Genomic DNA, 19,743 nt, shown 5'->3' on the forward strand with positions numbered 1-19,743 from the left:
CCTAAGATGAAACCCCAGCCTCCATGTAAAGTGGTCTTCAAATCACGCCGCGGGCTGATCAATCGTTCGGGCCTAATGTGCTTAGAGTCCTTCATTTATTTTCTAATTAGGTTCACAAAACCTCCGTTGGCAGGTGCATTTCGTGCTTTGTAATATTTAATTACAGTAATAATTCACATTTCCATCATTTGGCTGGGTGTCTTGAGAGGAACTTTGATCAGCTTGGCTCTTTTCAAATCCGAGGTCAATAAGCCCTACACCAAAACATTAGAAGGTTTGTTTTCTTCCGATTCGTTTGTATTTTTCTGGCTCAAATGTGTCAATTTTTAACAAACGTGTTGAGCTTAAAGTGGGGTGTAATTGAAGTCTTCAAAACTTTCCAACGGTCTCCACGGTCCCCACGCCCACACAAAACTAACTGCGCCACAACGATTCAGCCATTCGATGAGACGCTCAGACTCTCCCCACCCAGTGGCGTAGCGTGGGGGGGCAGGGGCGGTTGCCCCGGGCGCACAATTCTTAGAGGCACAAATTTCACATTGCGCCGTGCAATACTTGCTTTGCCCTGGGTGTTGGCAGCCCACGCTATGCTGCTGCCCCCACCCATATCCCCGATTGGCTGGAGGATGGAATCAGCATGGCAACAAAAAGGTTGCAGAAATATATCATTAACACAAATAGAAAAATGTCGATTTTTTTTTAAGGAAAAATATTTATTTACATTACATGAAAAATAACATTTATGTTTTAGCAGACTACAAAGAGAACAACCTACAAAACATCTGCAGTACCATTTTTTCCAATTTTGGAAAACATTTTGCAATAATCCTATTGCACACATTTTTAAAACCAATAATCGCACTGGAAAGACTGCCAACCAAGTCGAAACGTCTGCAGAGACACATTGATACCGATCAAATACGAGCATGTCAATGTAGACATTATAGGCAACCAGCCAGGTGGGATCACATAAAAAAAGACAGGAATGTCCATACAGATACTGCGAGGAACCAGAGTGGTGCATGATCATAGAAACACTCCGACACTAACCAGATAGGGATGCTCGTACAGACATTGTGACAATGTCCGTATAGACATTACAACACTAACCAGATACGGGCTTGCCAATACAGACATCGTGGCATCAGTTTGACAGACTCATGACTGGACACACAGAATTAAACCTACCAAGCAGTGCCTTATTTGTGCATCACCCAAAAAGGAGCATGTCCAGAGGGACCTACCTATCTCAAGCACGAACAAGTCCACAAAGATACAGGGTCAACAACACAAGCCTGGCCATAGAGACTCAGCCACACATAACAAAGGAATGTCAGTAAAGATTTAAAGGCTGTCCACACAAACACAGCAAACATCTACCGAGCAGGGGCTTGTCCAACGAGCTAGAACCAAGATCTTCCAAACAGGGAACATTCACTGAAAGGTAGTATATTAAAACAACACTGTGCAAGTTCATTGACTTACAGTGACAGCACCCACACTTAGCATGGACACGTTCACATATGCAAGAGATACAATAAGAGTACAGATCTAAACAGCAGGACCATGTCCAAAGAGATACTGCGACACCTCACACATAAGTACATGTCCAGAGAGGTCTAGTACCACCACTCTAATGTGCACAAAGACACATACTTTAGATCAACCAGACAGGAGCAAGTTCACTAGAGATGTCATATGATCTGCCAGATGAGAGAACCTGGCTCCAGAGAGGAGAGAGCATGTCCACCCAGCCTCATCTTACACATAACGTCCAGAGGTCAAGGGACAGAACTCTTGCATGGAGAGGCAATGATTTTTCCAGGGATAAGCAGAACAACAGCTGCAAATGGTGACTTCATTTGGGAGTTGAAACTATAACCTCAGACAAGAACTTTAATGAACCAGGCACAACAGGCAAATCCTGTTGTTTCGAAAACCTAGGACTGCAGCGAAGACACTGCTTGCTCTGCTGTCTATACTACACTACACACAGATGGCAAACCAGGCCTGTGTAATGATAGGACCCAAAAGAAACAAAACCAGCATCACAAATGGCACCAAGGCTTCGTCTCCGTAAAACCAGAACTACACTCACGTCCAGGTAGCAGGCTCTCCAGCTGAAATGTGCACCACTGGAGCCCAGTACAAGGACACATTATGGAGTGTACCCGAAGCACCAACCAGTGCTCTCTAGGCTGCCCTTAAATTGGGACTTTCCATCGGTCAGTATGATGGCAGCTTATAAATCACGCCTTGGTCAATATCCGTTAGTGGCAATGATCAATGCCAAGAAGCAGTTTGTGCAGTGTGGACTATAAAAATGATACCTCTCATTCAGTCACTTCCAAGAAACCCAACATAAAAATTATTTCAGGTGCAACATCAACGTTAGACATCACCACATGCAAAAATACATGTTCAGTAGTCAAGGCCCCTTACAAAAGGCATGGGTAAAGCTCTACACTAAGCAAGCCTTTCACCCTGGTCATTGTCACTGGTTACATTTAAGCCAATGAGTAGATGGAGATTAACAGACCGAATCAGTATTTTTATGGACCGTTTAATCTATTCTCAGCCTCTGATTGGCTGCAACATCCATTTGAAATCTCAACACTCAACTACTCCATTCTACGGATGGTAATATGCATTCTCAGGGGCTTATTTCTACTAGTTAGAAATGGAGATGTTTTGACAGCCAACGTTGAGCATTAAACACCAATTTACTGCTTTCAAGGCTGCCTCTGGCTGAAAGCTAGTGGTAAGAATGCAAAGGCAGAAGCGCAAAGATGAAGCCGAGCATGTGGTAACTGGGATGGACAGACATAGATCCGGCGCGTTTCGGGTAGACTTGTTCTATCCCACTCACATTCCACCTCGCACAGCAAGAGATCATCAGAAAACGTGAAGGAAATGTTGGTGAGGGGTTTGGATCCCAGGACAAAGCTGAAGGGGGCACCAAAAGTATCAAACAGTTCAAATCGTATTAACAGACAAAACCAAAGTGAGAAAATGAAGCAGGCCCTAGGCCCCAGAGAAACACCTAAAACATTTCTTCATTTACTTTTTTCTTTATAAATAGGAAAAAAGAAGATACTGCTTTTTTATAATATTTTCCTTACATTATTATTTTTTTTTAAGTATTTAGTTATCAAATCCAGGTACGTGACAGTCACGAGTTAGAATACCACATATATGCATGACATTTGCAAGCCCTCCTAACCTGCCTCTACAGTACTGTCCAAATGTGTGGCACGGAGCTGCTGAGATCACAGACTTCGTCTTCCATGGTGAACTAGGAGGCATTTCCAGTAAGTCTACTGTTGCAGTCAGGGCATCCCCCAATAGGGTATGTCTGCCCTTCCAGCCAGAAGCATTCGACCATATACACTAATAGATATATATATATTTATATATTAGTGTATATGGTCGAATTATTCTGGCTGGGAGGGCAGATGTATATATATCAGTGAAAACAATGTCAGTGTGGTGGGTAATTCTTTGGCAGGCCTGAAAAAACATTTGCTATTGAAATTGGCAGTGCTGGAACGTTTGCTATTTTGGTATTTTGAAGTTGCTGTGTCAGGAAATAGAATCATGCTGGTAGCTAATAAATAATATTTACAATGGTATCAAAATAATATTACTTTTTTCTCGCAAAAGGCACGCCTCCAAGGAAACTTGGAGACCTGGTGAAAATCACACACTTAAGATTCCGCCAGAGAAGGAGGTGGTGAGGAGAAATAGAGGGCCAAGTAGGTGTACCAATACTAACACATATGACGTAAACAGAGTGCAACATAGATTCACACTCCAACCCTCAGTCTACTCATGAGCCCTTTGATTGACACTTCCTCTCCCATATCAACTAGTCTTCTCTGCATGAGTCTTAACATCAGATTGCCAAGGGCTAGCCTTAATGTTACTCAAAGCCCTGACCTCTGCCCAGTCAGAGGCATGCAACTTCCAAAATAGAGTTCGCTGCTTGCTTGTGGGTCATGTTGTAATCGCTGTGACCGACGATTAAATCTCCAGTCCACCAATGGCTTCCTTCTGACAATCACAGCAAACCTTTCTGGGCTTGGTTTGTTTTGTGGTGGGTAGACACACAGCCCTCCAGTGGTCCTCCGTGGAGAGTGGCTTTATGTCTCATCTTGGCTAGATGAAAATCTCTTCGAAGAGTCCAGGTCCCAGAAGGCCGCCAAGGAGTTGAAGATGGTCTCATTTAGAATGAAACACCGTCCTGAACCCCATTTCTTTCTGGAGTGAACAGTGGGGGCACAGCCTCAAAAAGCACACATCCCTGGAGGTGAAGAGTCAGGGTAGTGAGAGTAGGGGCACATGGGGAAATCATCTGGGGTGATGACCATAGGGTTGTCAGAGTTAAACTAATATCACCTTCCCCTATAATTAACAGCACAGTTTAATATCCTTCCGAGAGAAGAAAAGTCCAGGGGACTGGGGTGGAGGCAAGGGGCGATGGGACAAAACAAAATAGCACTTTTTCTAAGATGTGGCGTTCACACTTCTGTCAATTCCAATTATTTTTAAAGTTTCGTTTAGCCCAAGGTCGGGGCCCAACCTGAAAGAGAGAACAGATACTGGTTAATATATGAGAGGAGGTTCAATTCATTATATAGCTGTACCTGCAACTGTAACAAATAAACATTTCATGAATAGCACTGGGTGATAAGGTGCTCAAGGGCTTCTGTTCTCACTCCAAAAACTCAACATTATCACCTCAACCACTCAGCACTGTGTACTCAACACCACCCGCCTCCTCAGGAAACCACATGCACCAAAACCAATACCCTATGAATAGGACCCAAGCAATGGTCTTTGATTGCTTGTGCGAGTTTGTGTACCGCTCTCCGATTGGTCAATTCTCAACACAAAAATAAGTACTATAACTATGGATGGGAGGTCAGACAAACGAATTGTAAGGGCAAATGTTGCTGTCAGATGGTTCGAAATGGAATATGCATACACTAATGCCAGCACAAGGCAGCAGAAGCCCTACAGATCTCTACCAAGAGGGAACCATTTTCAGACCCCTCTGTGTCCTCCGTGCCTATAAAAGGATGGATTGAAAAGCTTGCTCTGAAACACAAGGCTAAAAATGCATCACACTGAGAAGGAATCCGATGATCCAGCTGGACTAGTTCCACAAGCCTTGCACTGGTACCGAGGACCAGTGCCCGTTCACACCGTGCCAATCTTTAACCCTGACAGGAAACACCTTCTAGCACTGGATTGGAGCAACAATGTGTCAAATAATTGCAGATGAGATCAGAATATTAATGGGAATCCATGCGGACAGCCTCTTTGCCTTGCGCCAAATCATATCCAGCACATGCAAAAGAATTGGGCAAGCATAGTACGTGCTCCGCCCCGGCAGGTGGACCTCAAGCCCTGTGGGCTCCCCTCAAAACACACACACTGATCAGTGCCTCCCTACACAGTGCTAGGTCACTGGGGGCATTACAAGCAGCGTGAAACACAGGCACCCTGAAAGGTAAGGCCCCTGCTCCAGGAGTCAGTCATTGAACACACAGGAGCGTGCCTTCCACCACAGCAGGACGTGTTGGTTTTTAGATATTAAGGCACTCGAAGGGATTTGAAAATGGGAGATTTGGGTTTTAGTTGTATTCTTGAAAAACGGCCGTCACATCAAAGTGTTAGTAGATGAGGAAACAGCGTCTCCATCTGTGCCTAGCGACAATACAACCCTGCTTCGAGGCCCGCTAGTGTCTTGTTTAAACTTCTTGCTTGCACCTGCAATTGCGTGTGTGTACTACCAAGGCAAATTTTAATTTTCCCATATTCCGACAGTAAAACACGTTTTTTAGGTTATTCTAAACAATGTTCTGAGTGTTCACTGCCAATTTAACTAGTACACGATTCCCTCCATCAAGAGTGGGCAATGCCCGTAGGAACGGGGTAAAACTACCATGCACAAAGAACTCCAATCTCATTCCATTCCACTCAATTCCAGGTGGTAGTACAATGTGAAATATGTATCTTCCCTCCTCGCTCCCGTTATCCGTCGCCGAGGTGATGGCATCCCTGGTTCATGAAAAGCCTGGCTCTAGTGCCCAGTCAGTAGAAGTAGCAGCCCTGGGAGCGTATGTGAGAGTTGTGAGGTTTGCGCCTACTGCTGCTAGCCTACTTTTACATTCGTAAAATAAGTAAATGTATGGTTTGGGGTTTTTCGTGTAGTGATCCGTTCTGAGATTTCTCAAGCTACATTTACTACTTTCGGGAATGAGCCTCCATACCCCATTGCATCTTACTTCTCCTGCGGGAAGCAATTGGTGCCAGGACCGGGGCTGCCCTCACTAATAACGAAATGTGGTTTTAGATCTTTTCTCCTTAGCGTCTATGCACTTTTTAAATTACATATACTTAAACATGGCGCTTTAATCTTCCTTTCCCACCTGTTTCTGTATGTGCCATGCCTGATGGTAAGGTATGAGAGCTGGTGTTCCCATCACCTAACATGTCGCTATGCAAAGGGGACGTGGCTTATCGCAGGAAGCACTATGGAAACCTAGGACACATCCAGCCATCCCTGAAACTAGAAACGTGAACAGAAGGCAGACACTGCAACATGCACAGGAACCCCTGGACATTCCCCTCAAATCACCCCAATCCATTTCTGGGGCGCGAATGTAAGAGGAAAAGAAGGAATGACCACAACTGCGTGGCAAGGAGGGCAAGATTTGGAGGGGGCAACAGGGTGGTGAATATCACACACACCTGGAGGACCAGGGAGGTTGCCAACAAAGGAAGAGAGACTCACTGGACCAAGAGTGGCTTGCAGATCAGGCATGGCAGAAAAGAAGGGAAATCAGGAAATACAGAGCACTGACATATTGGTGGAAGTCCTAAAGGCGAGAGGTTGGACACGGGGGCAACGGAGGGGTGAATGATGAGATATGTGGGCGGAGTGAGACCGGTAATCCAGGCACGTTTGTTATTTCACAGCCTCGTTTAGAGCTGCTGAGAGAATACAGCCTGAAGTATCGCTCTGTGCATCTATATGAAAAGCCGTCTCCATTAATGATGTGGCTAAGCCCTCACGGTCCACCATGTAGACCTCTTTTAAGATCATTTAGTGTCAACAATGACCTACCAGGATACGAATGCCTTTCCCCATTCCTAGAATGGGTAACCTATCAAATGATCTCTGGGTTTATAAAACTCAAGGTTTGCAGGGCTCACCAGGCGAGCGCGCCAAGAAGGGTAAACACTCTGATCGTCACGAGATTTTTAAAGGCAGCCATACACTACTCGAACAGAAATAGAAGCCCTCAGCCCTGTCAATGGTGAACACCCCACGAAACTGAAAAAAAGACCAGGCACTCCCACGATCAGTGGGATCGCTTAGCTTTCAGAAGAAGGAAACAAGGAAGTTCTTAGAGAAGAGATGAGATAGCCTTCAACTTCCCTCTCCACAATGAAAGAAAGGAGACAGGATCAAGGACTTGCGCCACTGCATGCATTCTGGAAACATATTGAGAGAATCTCATACAGAACAGCATTCCTTCCACACACATTCACACACCAGCAGGGCTGGTTCGTACCTGTGATGCTGAAGCTCCAAGAGTATGGACTTCTCGAGCTGGGTTTCGGTGGATATTAGAAAAGAGGAGTCCATGTCATGGGCTCCTGACCTGGCTTCCTGGAGAAGAGGTGCATTCAGCGGCTGCTCGACATGTCTGTCCCAGACATCAGCCGGTCCTTTGGGGATGTGCTGCTCATCCCGCAGGCGAGCCTCCTCATAGATTAACAAGTTGCGTGACCGAACTAAGGGGTAAATAGGCAAAGGTAAGGTGGAAGAATCTTAAAAAGTAAGAAAAAAACCTTTCATTTGCACACTTGCACGTTTTCTTTCACTTTCTATTTTTAAGGATAATAAAACTGCCTCCCTGTTTGACTCCCTTATGCATCCACGCCTTCTTGACATTTCATATCCCCCACACAAAATCCGCAACCCCTGCTGCTTTTACCTATGGAGGCTGCATAGGATTCTGACGCAGCATGCTGGCTTGAGAGCACTGTCTTTGTGGCAGAGGGATAAGGCCCATAATTCTGTGAGAAACTTCCAAAGGCAACTGCAAAGCAAAGCACTACCACCTAGGACGAAAACAATAAATAGTTCAAGAAACAAATCACAAACAGATAAGGAGGGAGCAAAGAGAAAAATACAGTGATGTATGCTAAGAACAATTATGTGGCAATTTTGCCATGCACAGATTCAAATGCTCCGAATTATGACATTCCGCAGAAGACTAGATATGGAAATATTTCAGTTTATTTGTAAATTATTTATGTTCTGTTTTACATATAACATTAGGCAAGATCAATTACCGTATCGACTTAAACACTTGACAGTTAAGGTTTTTCAATGTTTGAGCCAGATGTACAACCTGCAAAATAGCGCCTCACAAATTGCGACTCATTTGCAACTCGCAATTTCGAGGCACTATTTGGCATGTACAACAGTGTGTTTAACACTGTTTGCGAATCCCAATGGGGTCGCAAAATGTGAGGATCATGAATATTAATGAGCCTACCGCAATTTGATAGCCCATTGGGAATGACAGTCCCTCCCGGGGACGGTGCCTGCTGGGCTCAGCAGACCACCATGCCTGTGACTACTTTTAAATAAAGCAGTGTTTTTTTTGTTTTGTTTTTTTAAACACAGCCCGTTTTCCTTAAAGGAAAACGGGAGGCATTTAAAAAAAAAAAAAAAATTAATCGTTTTTGTTTAATTTTGTAAGGGCAGGCAGTGGTTCCTGGGACCACTGCCTGCCCTTACAAAATATTTTTAGAGACAGTCACAAAGTGGAAGGGGTCAAATTGCGACTGCATTACCACCCTCTTGAAGAGGGTGGTAATTCGCGAGTGTTTTGCTACCGCAATTGCGGTCACAAAACATTCATAAATTGCTTTGCGGACACAATAAGAAAGGGAACGCCCCTTCCTAATAGCGACTCGCAAATAAATTGGGACTTGCTATTTAGGAATTGAACATGGCCCTGGGCCATTTTGCATGCGCAAGCAGGTCGCAAACAAGTTTAAACACAAAATGGTCAATTAGGATAAGATAGGATTATTTGGAACATAAGGGAACTGGATTTTGAAAAGTCGAGCGCGAACCTACAAAAAATACACTGGAGATCTATAGTTGCAGGTCGGTCAATTTATCTTATCCAACACAGGATCTTCTTATAATGCACGGAGTTTAAAATATCAAGTGCTCACAGAAAAAACTGAAGTGTGCGCTGATCCTTTGCTTGAAAATGAGATTGAGGGTGGAATGCAATACTTGCTTGGCAGAGGTACGTACAAGGGTTCCATGTTGTTGCCTTGCAAATAACAGCAAAATGGACACTGCTGAAGATTGCAGAAGTTGCTGCCTTACCTCTTGGATTCATGAAAAACTAAGGAACACACTTGCTCTCTGATGAAGTTGTAAGCAATCAAGGATTCACCTGCTGATATCCTGGTCTAATGCAACCACTGTTTAACACACGACACAAAATCTACAAGGTAACGCTGTAAAATATCATTATGGGTTTTTTTTTTTTTGCATCGAGCATGTGTAAGACGTGTTGACAGAACTCTGGAATAGAAACTGCAAATTTAGAATAAAAATCTAAAATAATTATGGGCATAATTATCAAAATGGTTGTTCGGATGACCCCATAAGCAATACTGGCCTTGTGTTCTGCTCGATTTTCCCGGTCTTCCTGTATTAACAGGTAATTGAATGTGACTTCAGTCTCTTACCATTCAAGCCTAAGGGTTAGAGTAGTGAATGGAGCCTATTTACTAGGCACTTCGACATGATTCTGTGCTCTTCCCCATAGATCAGGGCTTGCACACATAGCCTAGGGGATAGATTCGTTAGTATTAGGGATAACCTGTCCTGTAGTGAGGGTATTTCATGGAGCCGTGCTGAATTCAGGCCTGGTAGGCCTCAAACGGGAGAGACTCCATCTTTCTTTCTGCTCCGGCAGCTTGGGATTCTTTTAGGTCAAACGTAATGTTTTAGTTATGAGGTGTTATTCGCTTGGAGAGAACCGGTTCAGGCCGGCCCTTATCGAAGGATTGTATTTTTTCTTCATGCCGAAGACACTACATCAGGCCGGCCGGCTGGGAACGTGTCCTTGGTACGGGGAGGTACAAGAATTTGGTGGGCGGCAGGTTACGGGCCGGAATTTTCCATGAGGAAATGCACCTCTATATTAGTGAAAGTCTGAGGCAGTTACATGTTCAGTCCGTAGGCGGCATCTAGCCGTTAGCAGTAGAGCTACTACTTATTCCAGGGAAGACAGACGCCATCTTGAAGGCGGAGAAGAGCTAAGAGACAGATGCTTTCCTAACAGAATAGCCAGAGAGGAGAGAGTAGCCGATAAGGAAGAGGTCCCAGTGACTCGGAGAAGGGTGATTCCAGGCGAGCCGAGGCCCAGACGAGAAGGGAGCCTAGATGACCACTGAGTGCAGGCTACATACTACTAAGGTGATGTCGACCCTTTCTTATTAGAGTGTACAACTTAATCTTTCACTTTTCTTTGCAGGTTATGTGTTATATCGTAATGTTATGTGATTGTGTATGTAATGGGTAATAAAGTATCCAGTTTGTAGTGAACCAACATGTGCTGTGTGTGTTCTTGTATAAGAGGGAAGCCTATTCTTCTAGTCAGCTGCGGCTACATGAACAGATGTTAACCCTGATCAGGTAAGTGGTAGCTGAATAAGGGAAAAGAGGAGCCCCTCAAACCTGAGAACAGGCTATGCCCGAACTGGCAATCCTTGTGTGATCTGATGAATAGTGAGACTGATTCCCTTTTTGTATGTTATGGTGATCATAGGATGAACTGTCGAATGAGACTGCCGTCTAGGTAGAGAGGTCTGGGTTCGTATGGGACCGCGAGGCCGCCACTTGTGATAGAACAAATGTTACTTACCTGTAAACTGTGGTTCTCCAGTATTGGTGTCTTTCATAGATTCACATGCTTGAATATTCCCCGTCGTCGAAGTGGGAGTCCCACGGTATATATAAAAAGCAATAAGTATCATGTATATATACATATACACATACCTAACCACATAAGAGTATATACATACCCAAATAAACATATATATATAGTTCAAATAACCTATCAAGTTAAAAATACCATAGGATAGCATTGAGACATAGGAAAGCATAGAGAAAAAGAATCACTTTGCTAACATATCACTGTCACTTTATAGTCCAAACTCCAGCCAATCAGGCGCTAGCACCCTCTAGAACCTTCTCCTCAGAGGCTCAGGCCCTCAGATTTTCGAGCACGAGAGTGACCATAGAGCCGAAAGAGGAGAAGAGAGCCTCTGAGGGGAGGAGGGTGGGTCGCATGTGAATCTATGAAAGACACCAATACTGGAGAACCACAGTTTACAGGTAAGTAACATTTGTTCTTCTCCAGTATTTGGGGTGTCTTTCATAGATTCACATGCTTGAATAGAATAGTAAGCAGTAAACAGTATTCGGCTGACCAAGCCGTATTGATATTGCATGTAATACAAACAATGTATTTAAAGCGCAATAATAATAATAATAATACCCCAGGAGGAGGGAAGTAGCAGAGGCTCACCTTATTTAAACAGATTTCGTAGAACTGCCTGTCCCACAGCCGTGTCTGCTTCGTTAATGGATTCCAGACAGTAGTGCTTCGTAAACGTGTGCCTGCTGGACCACGTAGCTGCCCGGCATATTTGATGGATGGGCACACCAGCGAACAGGGCAGTGGAAGATGACATAGCCCTCGTTGAATGGGCTCTCACTCCCGAAGACAGAGGCTTACCAGCCTTTTGATGGCAAAAAGAGATTGCTGATGAAACCCAACGGGCAATAGTAGGTTTGGTGACAGATTGTCCTTTGCAAGCACGCCCGTAGGCCACAAACAACTGGTCAGATTTGCGAAAGGATTGAGTCCTGCTAATGTAGAATTTTAGACATCTCTTCAAGTCCAGAGAGTGTAAGCTTTGCTCCGCCGGGGTTTGTGGATGCGGGAAAAAAGTCTTTAAAAGCACTGGTTCGTTAAGATGGAAATCGGATGGCACTTTAGGTATAAAAACCGGATTAGTGCGGAGGATGACACAATCCGATCTGAATTGAAGGAATGGAGGCTTTATTGTAAAAGCGTGAATGTCACTGACTCTGCGGGAAGAGGTCAGAGCAAGGAGGAGGGCCACTTTCCAAGTTAAAAATTTGACATCCGCTGAGTGGATAGGTTCGAAGGGCGCCTTCATAAGCTGAGCCAGCACGATGTTCAGGCGCCACGTGGGTGGAGGACGCCGAATGGGCGGGAACATGCGGAAGAGACCCTTGAAAAATTGTTGTATGACTCTGGATGAATAGAGAGAGGACGAGCCATCTTGTCGGAAGCGAGATATTGCCGCTAGAAAGACCTTTAAGGTAGAGTGCGATAATCCAGACTGCGCTAGTTGTAGGAAGAACGGCAGAATGTGTTCTGGAGGAGCGTGCACAGGATGAATGTGGGCAGAAGCACACCAATGACAAAATCGCTTCCATTTGAGCTTATACGTTTTCACTGTGGATGGAGCTCTTGCCTTAGCTAACACTTCCCTGCAGGCTGGAGGAATGTTCAAATGAGCAAATTCAAGGTGCTCAGGTTCCAAGCCGACAAGCTGAGAGATCTGGGATTCGGATGGCATATCCGACCATCGTTCATTGTGAGCAGATCCGGCTTCAGGTGGAGAAGGATGGGCTCGCGTTGGGATAGGAGAAGCAACTCCGAAAACCATGCCTGCCGAGGCCACCGTGGAGCTATTAGAAGTACATGGCACGGTTGTTGTCTCATCTTCCGCAGCACTAGTGGAATCAACGGAATCGGCGGAAAAGCGTACGCAAATATCCCGTACCAATTGATCGAAAGGGCATTTCCGCACGACCCTTCGTGGGGAAACCAGCTTGCGTAGGACTGGCATTTTGCACTCTGCGGGGTTGCGAAGAGGTCGATTGTCGGGTGACCCCAAAGGTTGAAGACGAATTCCAGCGTCGGTTGATGTAACTCCCACTCGTGGGTTGATGATGCTGACCGACTGAGTGCATCCGCCAGAGTATTGGAAATGCCGGGCAGATGAATTGCTTGTAACGTCATCTGATGGAGTATGGCCCAACTCCAAATCCTCTGCGCCAGACGGGAGAGCAGTGGAGATCTTGTCCCGCCCTGTTTGTTCAGGTAGTGCATGCACGTGGTGTTGTCCGTCTGAATGAGGACTGACTTCCCTTGGAATTGCAGGCGGAAGGATTTCAACGCCAAGAAAATGGCCATCAGTTCCAGTCTGTTGATGTGCCAGCAACGCTGAGCCGCTGACCATAGGCCCTTGACGGATAGATCTTGAAAATGTGCGCCCCAACCCTCCATGGATGCGTCCGTGGTAAGGACGAGTTCTGGGGTTGACGACAGAAAGGATGTTCCTGCTGCGATGTTGGCAGGACACGTCCACCAATGCAGCGCTTGAGCCATGCGGGGTGACACCACGACCTGATCGTTGAAGGAACCGGAAACCTGGCGCCACTGCTTGTCTAACTCCTCTTGGATGATGCGACTTTTTAGTCTGCAGAGAGGGATCAAAGCGATGCATGAGGACGACATTCCCATAAAGGATTTTAATATGCGGACTGAAACTGACTGCTTTGCTGCGATGGAGCTCGCAAGCTGTTGAATCCGTTCCTGACGTTCTGCTGAAGCGAAGGCCATGGTTGTGCTCGTATTGATACAAGCGCCGAGAAAAGTCTTGCACGTAGTCGGCGTGAGTTGAGATTTTTGTACATTGATCGACAACCCCAGGGACTGAAACAGATCGAGACAGCGCTGGGTATCGAGGGCCGCCTGGTGAGAGGATTGAGCTTTGATGAGGCAATCGTCCAGGTAGGGGTATATCTGAATACCCTCTTGTCGTAAGTGAGCCACCACCGGGGCTAGGAATTTTGTAAAGACCCGCGGAGCTGAGCAGAGTCCGAAGGGTAGGACTTTGAATTGGTAGTCCCTGTGGCCCACTCGAAACCGTAGGTATTTCCTGTGGCGCGGTAGAATGGGCACATGGAAATATGCGTCCTGCAGATCGATCGTTGTCATGTAATCCTCCTGAGAAAAGAATTGGAGGATGTCCTTCAATGTGAGCATCCGAAAGGACTGAGTCTTGAGAAATTTGTTGAGCAATCTGAGATCGAGGATCGGACGCCATTCCCCTGATTTCTTTAGTATGAGGAAAAAACGGGAATAGAATCCCAACCCTCTTTGATATTTCGGAACCACTTCGATGGCACCCTTGTTTAACATTATTTGGATTTGTTTGATTAGTTCTCTGAGATGGGCGGGTGGTGGCCCGGATGGGGGTGTGCGTGGAGGAACCTTCACAAACTCTAGGGCGTGGCCCCTTGAAATTATATCCAGGACCCAGCGGTCCGAAGTGATTAAGGACCAGGTTGAAAAGAACTGGGAGATTTTTCCTCCAACAAGAACTAGAGGACAACTGGGAAAAGGAAGTTCTTTCCGTACAGAGTCACTGCTTCTTGGTTGAATTTCCTCTGTAATTCGACTTTCCTCTGTATGACTTGCTAGTTTGCTGTCTGTAGGACTGCTGCGGTTGTGAATAGTACCGCTGTTGCCCCTGATTGTACGAGCGGTATTGGGACGAGGAGCCACGAAAGGATGATGATGAGGAGGAGGTGCCGCGGCCGCGCGCACCTCGAAAGGGCTGCTTCTTAAACTGTAGAGTGCCGAGGGAACGAGCCGTATCCGTATCCTTTTTAATGGTTTGCAAGGCATCTTCTACATGCTGGCCGAATAATGACTCCCCGTCATATGGCATGTCCAAAATCTTAGCCTGGACCTCTTGCCGAAAAGAGGTTGACCGAAGCCAACCCTGTCTTCTTAGGACGGCTGCTCCCGCCAATTGGCGAAAACCGGTGGATGCGATGTCAACAGAGCAGTCAATGATCTCGGATGACGCCCTTTCTCCCTCTTGCAGGATTTTCTGAGCTTCCGCTCTTGAATCCTCCGGTATAAGTTTGACCAATGCAGCCATGTCCGACCACATCTGTCTATCATAACGGCCGAGGATAGCCAAGGAATTCGCAGCCCGGACCGTTGTTGACGCCATGGTTGAAAACTTCTTGCCTATAGCATCCAGGCGACGGCCGTCGCGGTCCGGAGGCGCCGACATTGGAGATGATGGATTCTTGGAGCGGCGCTGTGCCGCTTGTGTGATCACTGAGTCCGGCTTAGGTTGAGACACCAAGCAGGCTGGGGAAGAATCCGGAGCTTTATATTTTTTCTCCAGGCGTGGGAGCACCGCCGGAATAGAATTAGGTGTCTTCATTAATTTTAGGCCTTCATTCCATATGAAGTCTATGATTGGCACAGCTCGTACTTGTTTCTGAGGCTGGGACTTGAAGTCATATAAGAAACAGTCCTCTTCCCTAACCACCATGGGAAGGTGAAAGCGTTGTGCTGCTCTCTCCATCAGCTGATGGAACCCTGTTATGTCGACAGGTGGCGAGTTGACTGGTGACCTTGGCGGTGATGCGGGCGAATTGATTTGGTAATCATCCCAGTCCGCCATAGTGTCGTCCTCTGGGAGCTCGCCCTCTTCCGTATCCGGATTGTCCATATTATCATCCTCTGCATTGAAAGGCAGTGCAGGTGTGGAGGGCGTGGGTATCGTTGGCAATATAGGAGGTGGAACCTCAGATGGCGCTTCACGTGGAGTATTTTGAGGGGATGCTGGAAAACGACGATTATAGTCTTCCAACATATACTGGAGGTTGGAAACAAGCTGCACAGGAAGCTGCATCATAGGAACCGGAGCAGAGGTATTTTGCTCTTCTTCCTGTTCATAAAATTCATCCTCCTCAGACTCTTGGCATTTTATATGGAGCTCCGAAGGACTATGAGCATCCCGAAAAAGAGACTGATCGCCTTCATCCGAATCGTCCTCATCCCCTGAGGGAAATAGTTGACGAGGTGGCCGTGGTCCAGGTAGTAACATAACTGGGTCTAGCATGGCCTTACGACGAAGCATTAAGGAGCTGTCCACAGACCCCGGTGCTGGTGTTGACATTGGCACCAATGGCATTGTCGCAAAATTTGACCCTACCGTCGTCGAGGCGACCGTCGACGAAGCAATCGTCGACGGAGCTGTCGTCGACGAGGTTGTTGCCGTCGACGGGACTGTCGTCGACGGGGTGGCTGCCGTCGACGGGGTGGCTGCCGTCGACGGAATGGCTGTCGTCGACGGTGTGGCTGTCGTCGACGGTGTGGCTGTCGTCGACGAGGCTGTCGTCGACGAGGCTGTCGTCGACGAGGAAGATTTCCTCTTCTTCTTTTTACCCATCGTCGACGGAGTTGTGGACGTCGACGGAAGCGCCAGCTTCCCAGTCGTCGACGAAGAAGTGAGTGGTATCGTCGACGAGACAGTTCTAAGAGACACACATACTATCGTCGACGGAGAAGACGTCGACGAAGTCAGTGTCGTCGACGAAGGATATCTACTCGATACCGTCGTCACCGTCGTCGACGAGGCTGATGAAGTAGCCGATCTCGTCGACGGAGGGGCCGTCGACGGGCCCGTCGACGGTTTTGAAAGTTTCTGACTGGAAACATGTGCTGATGGAGTCACAGACGCCTGAGAGCTACGTCTCGGGGGCGCAGACGTGGAGACAGAGACTTTGCCTGTAGACACTTCCTCAAGGTGAAGTCTCTTCTTTTTCAGAAAAGGAGATGGCAAGTCCTGGACACTTCCACGCTTTGAGGAGACTCCTGTTTTGACAGAGGCTACACTTTTCACCTCAGAAAGTGGGTTGTCTGTGTCCTTTAGTTTTTGAAGCCATATTAAAAGGCGACCTTCTCTATCTTTCAAAGTTTTGTGAGAGAAAGTTCTGCAGATCTTACAATTAGCCACCTTATGATCAGGATACAGACAATAAATACATTTCTCATGGGGATCCTCAGAGAAAAGTCTTGACTTTCCGCAAGATGAACAAGGACGGAAAAGAGATTTCTTACTTGCAGACATGATGAGAGATAAAAACCTCAAACCAGATGAAGAACTGAGCAGAGCTCAGGGAGACTCCCTTCACACGACGTGCGGTAGAAAATCTGAGGGCCTGAGCCTCTGAGGAGAAGGTTCTAGAGGGTGCTAGCGCCTGATTGGCTGGAGTTTGGACTATAAAGTGACAGTGATATGTTAGCAAAGTGATTCTTTTTCTCTATGCTTTCCTATGTCTCAATGCTATCCTATGGTATTTTTAACTTGATAGGTTATTTGAACTATATATATATGTTTATTTGGGTATGTATATACTCTTATGTGGTTAGGTATGTGTATATGTATATATACATGATACTTATTGCTTTTTATATATACCGTGGGACTCCCACTTCGACGACGGGGAATATTCAAGCATGTGAATCTATGAAAGACACCCCAAATACTGGAGAACTGTCGTATGGGCAGAGAGGTCTGGGTTCGTATGGGACCGCGAGGCCGCCAATTGTGCTGATACTGTCGTATGGGCAGAGAGGTCTGGGTTCGTATGGGACCGCGAGGCCGCCACTTGTGATACTGTCGTATGGGCAGAGAGGTCTGGGTTCGTATGGGACCGCGAGGCCGCCACTTGTGATACTGTCGTATGGGCAGAGAGGTCTGGGTTCGTATGGGACCGCGAGGCCGCCAATTGTGCTGATACTGTCGTATGGGCAGAGAGGTCTGGGTTCGTATGGGACCGCGAGGCCACCACTTGTGATACTGTCGTATGGGCAGAGAGGTCTGGGTTCGTATGGGACCGCGAGGCCGCCACTTGTGATACTGTCGTATGGGCAGAGAGGTCTGGGTTCGTATGGGACCGCGAGGCCGCCACTTGTGATACTGTCGTATGGGCAGAGAGGTCTGGGTTCGTATGGGACCGCGAGGCCGCCACTTGTGATACTGTCGTATGGGCAGAGAGGTCTGGATTCGTAGGGGATCGCGAAGCCACCGATAATGAGATCTTGGTATGCATAGTAGGAATCCCCTGTCCTTAGGTGATAGATTTATGTGGTTGTAGGATTGTAAATAGGTTCTAGGGAGGGGGTAACGTTCTGGCTGGGTTAGTGAGGCTCTGATGAGCGAGTTCTACCTGATCAGAAAACCCAAGCAGAACACCTTGGGAAACTGACCTCTGAAACAGGTGTTTACCAGAGCCAGAGGGTCCCCAGGAGAATCTCTGTCAATCCCTATCAGTGACGGACCTCCTCCAAGAGCACAATGACTATTGTAAAGCATATCTGACCTTTGCTACTGGCTGGTGCACAAGAACTGTATAAAGGGAAGAATTTATTCAACCTGGTGATGGTACTGGAATCCTGGGGCAGTTAGGTGTGAGGGCACAGTTCACTGTTGACTCCAGTGGTAAGCCATGCACTTGATGAGAATGAATTTCCCAAATCATGTCACGCTCTTTCCCTTCTAAAAAGGAACTACTACTAGTCAGTGTCGGAGGTAAGCAAAAACAATCCAAGCATGGGGCAGCGCAAACACCATCTCCTGTGACTACAGCAAAGGATAAGAATAGATGCTACTCTGTTACAAGTGTCCATCCCCCCACCCCTCATATTCCAACAGTGTGTTGGCTACAGTGATGAAGAGCATCTGCTCTTAATTCTGCTTCCCAAAATATCTTGTAAGGACTGCACAGGAAGGCCACAGCTATTTCAAATGTGGAAATCTGTAGGGCCTACTATATCTCCGGGAGCAATGGATTCACGGTTATTCTGACCTGAAGCTAGTTTGCTTTCACTTTTACGTAACCTGCAAGATGGCTCCCCAGACCTGTGCTGGAGGAGGGGGGACCTGCTGGTGGACTGTTGTGCGGCTTCATGTGATTGCATGTGCTGCAGACCCAAGGGCCTGACCTATGCATGTCTGCAATAGGCCTAGGTGTGAAATTCTGCTATGCTCGTGGAGTTTTTTCAGCCCTGCTCTGAGCTTGGAGTTCTGAAAAACTCCGCGGAGTATTTTCCTCGCTCGCCAACATTAAGTTGGCGAGCGAGGAATATCTTACTCCAGACCATCTACGGGCGAGATTTCTCAACGCGAGCGGTCGCGGACAGTTCCTACCACTCGTGTTGAGAAACCTTCCGTTCATGTTGTGGAAGCGTCCACTTGAGTAGAATGTCTACTCGAGCGGCAGAAAGAAGCAGCGCGTAGTGCTAGTCACGCTCATTTTACAGCGCAGGACAAACACCCGGAGTTAAAAATCAGCACGAACAGCGCAACATAACACACTCCGCCGCTGGCAGAACTCCGTGTTGTATGACCAAGTTTTTTGGTCACTTTGCAGAGTTCCACCTAGCGGAACACCGCGAACTCCGCCTAGGCCAAGTCTGCAACTCTGATCTGTGAAAAATCAACAGAGTCAGCCCAGGATGTGTGGGCCTGAGCTGCAGATTCTGATTCCATGCACCACACCCAAGCTTCACATGCTGCAGATCCAAATCTTTTCTCCAGTGCACACAGTGCAGTTTACATTTGAACCCTAAGCTTTGCTATATTCAGTACAGTCAAACCCTTGACCAGTGGACGTGAGCTGCTGGGCCAACCACCAGCCCAATGCAAGTAAATCGCATGTTTGCAGCTACACAAGAACTATCCCCCTGCGCTGTGCGCACAAGCTGTAGCCAC

General features: G+C 46.8%; 1 protein-coding gene across 3 annotated transcripts in view; it reads right to left on the reverse strand.

Moving 5' to 3' along the window:
* Positions 1–692: 692 nt before the first annotated feature.
* Positions 693–19,743, reverse strand: part of CREB3L2 (cAMP responsive element binding protein 3 like 2) — a 288,341-nt gene continuing 269,290 nt past the window's right edge. For all 3 annotated transcript variants that reach the window (XM_085652011.1, XM_085652010.1, XM_085652012.1), the window contains 3 exons: positions 8,013–8,139; positions 7,587–7,809; positions 693–4,582 (listed from right to left, as the gene is read on the reverse strand). In XM_085652011.1, the coding sequence (XP_085508137.1) occupies positions 4,507–4,582; positions 7,587–7,809; positions 8,013–8,139 (426 nt within the window). In that variant the 3' untranslated portion in view covers positions 693–4,506. The remainder of the gene's footprint in view (positions 4,583–7,586; positions 7,810–8,012; positions 8,140–19,743) is intronic.

Source organism: Triturus cristatus, chromosome 4_1 (assembly GCF_964204655.1).
Source record: "Triturus cristatus chromosome 4_1, aTriCri1.1, whole genome shotgun sequence".
Lineage (NCBI taxonomy): Eukaryota > Metazoa > Chordata > Amphibia > Caudata > Salamandridae > Triturus > Triturus cristatus.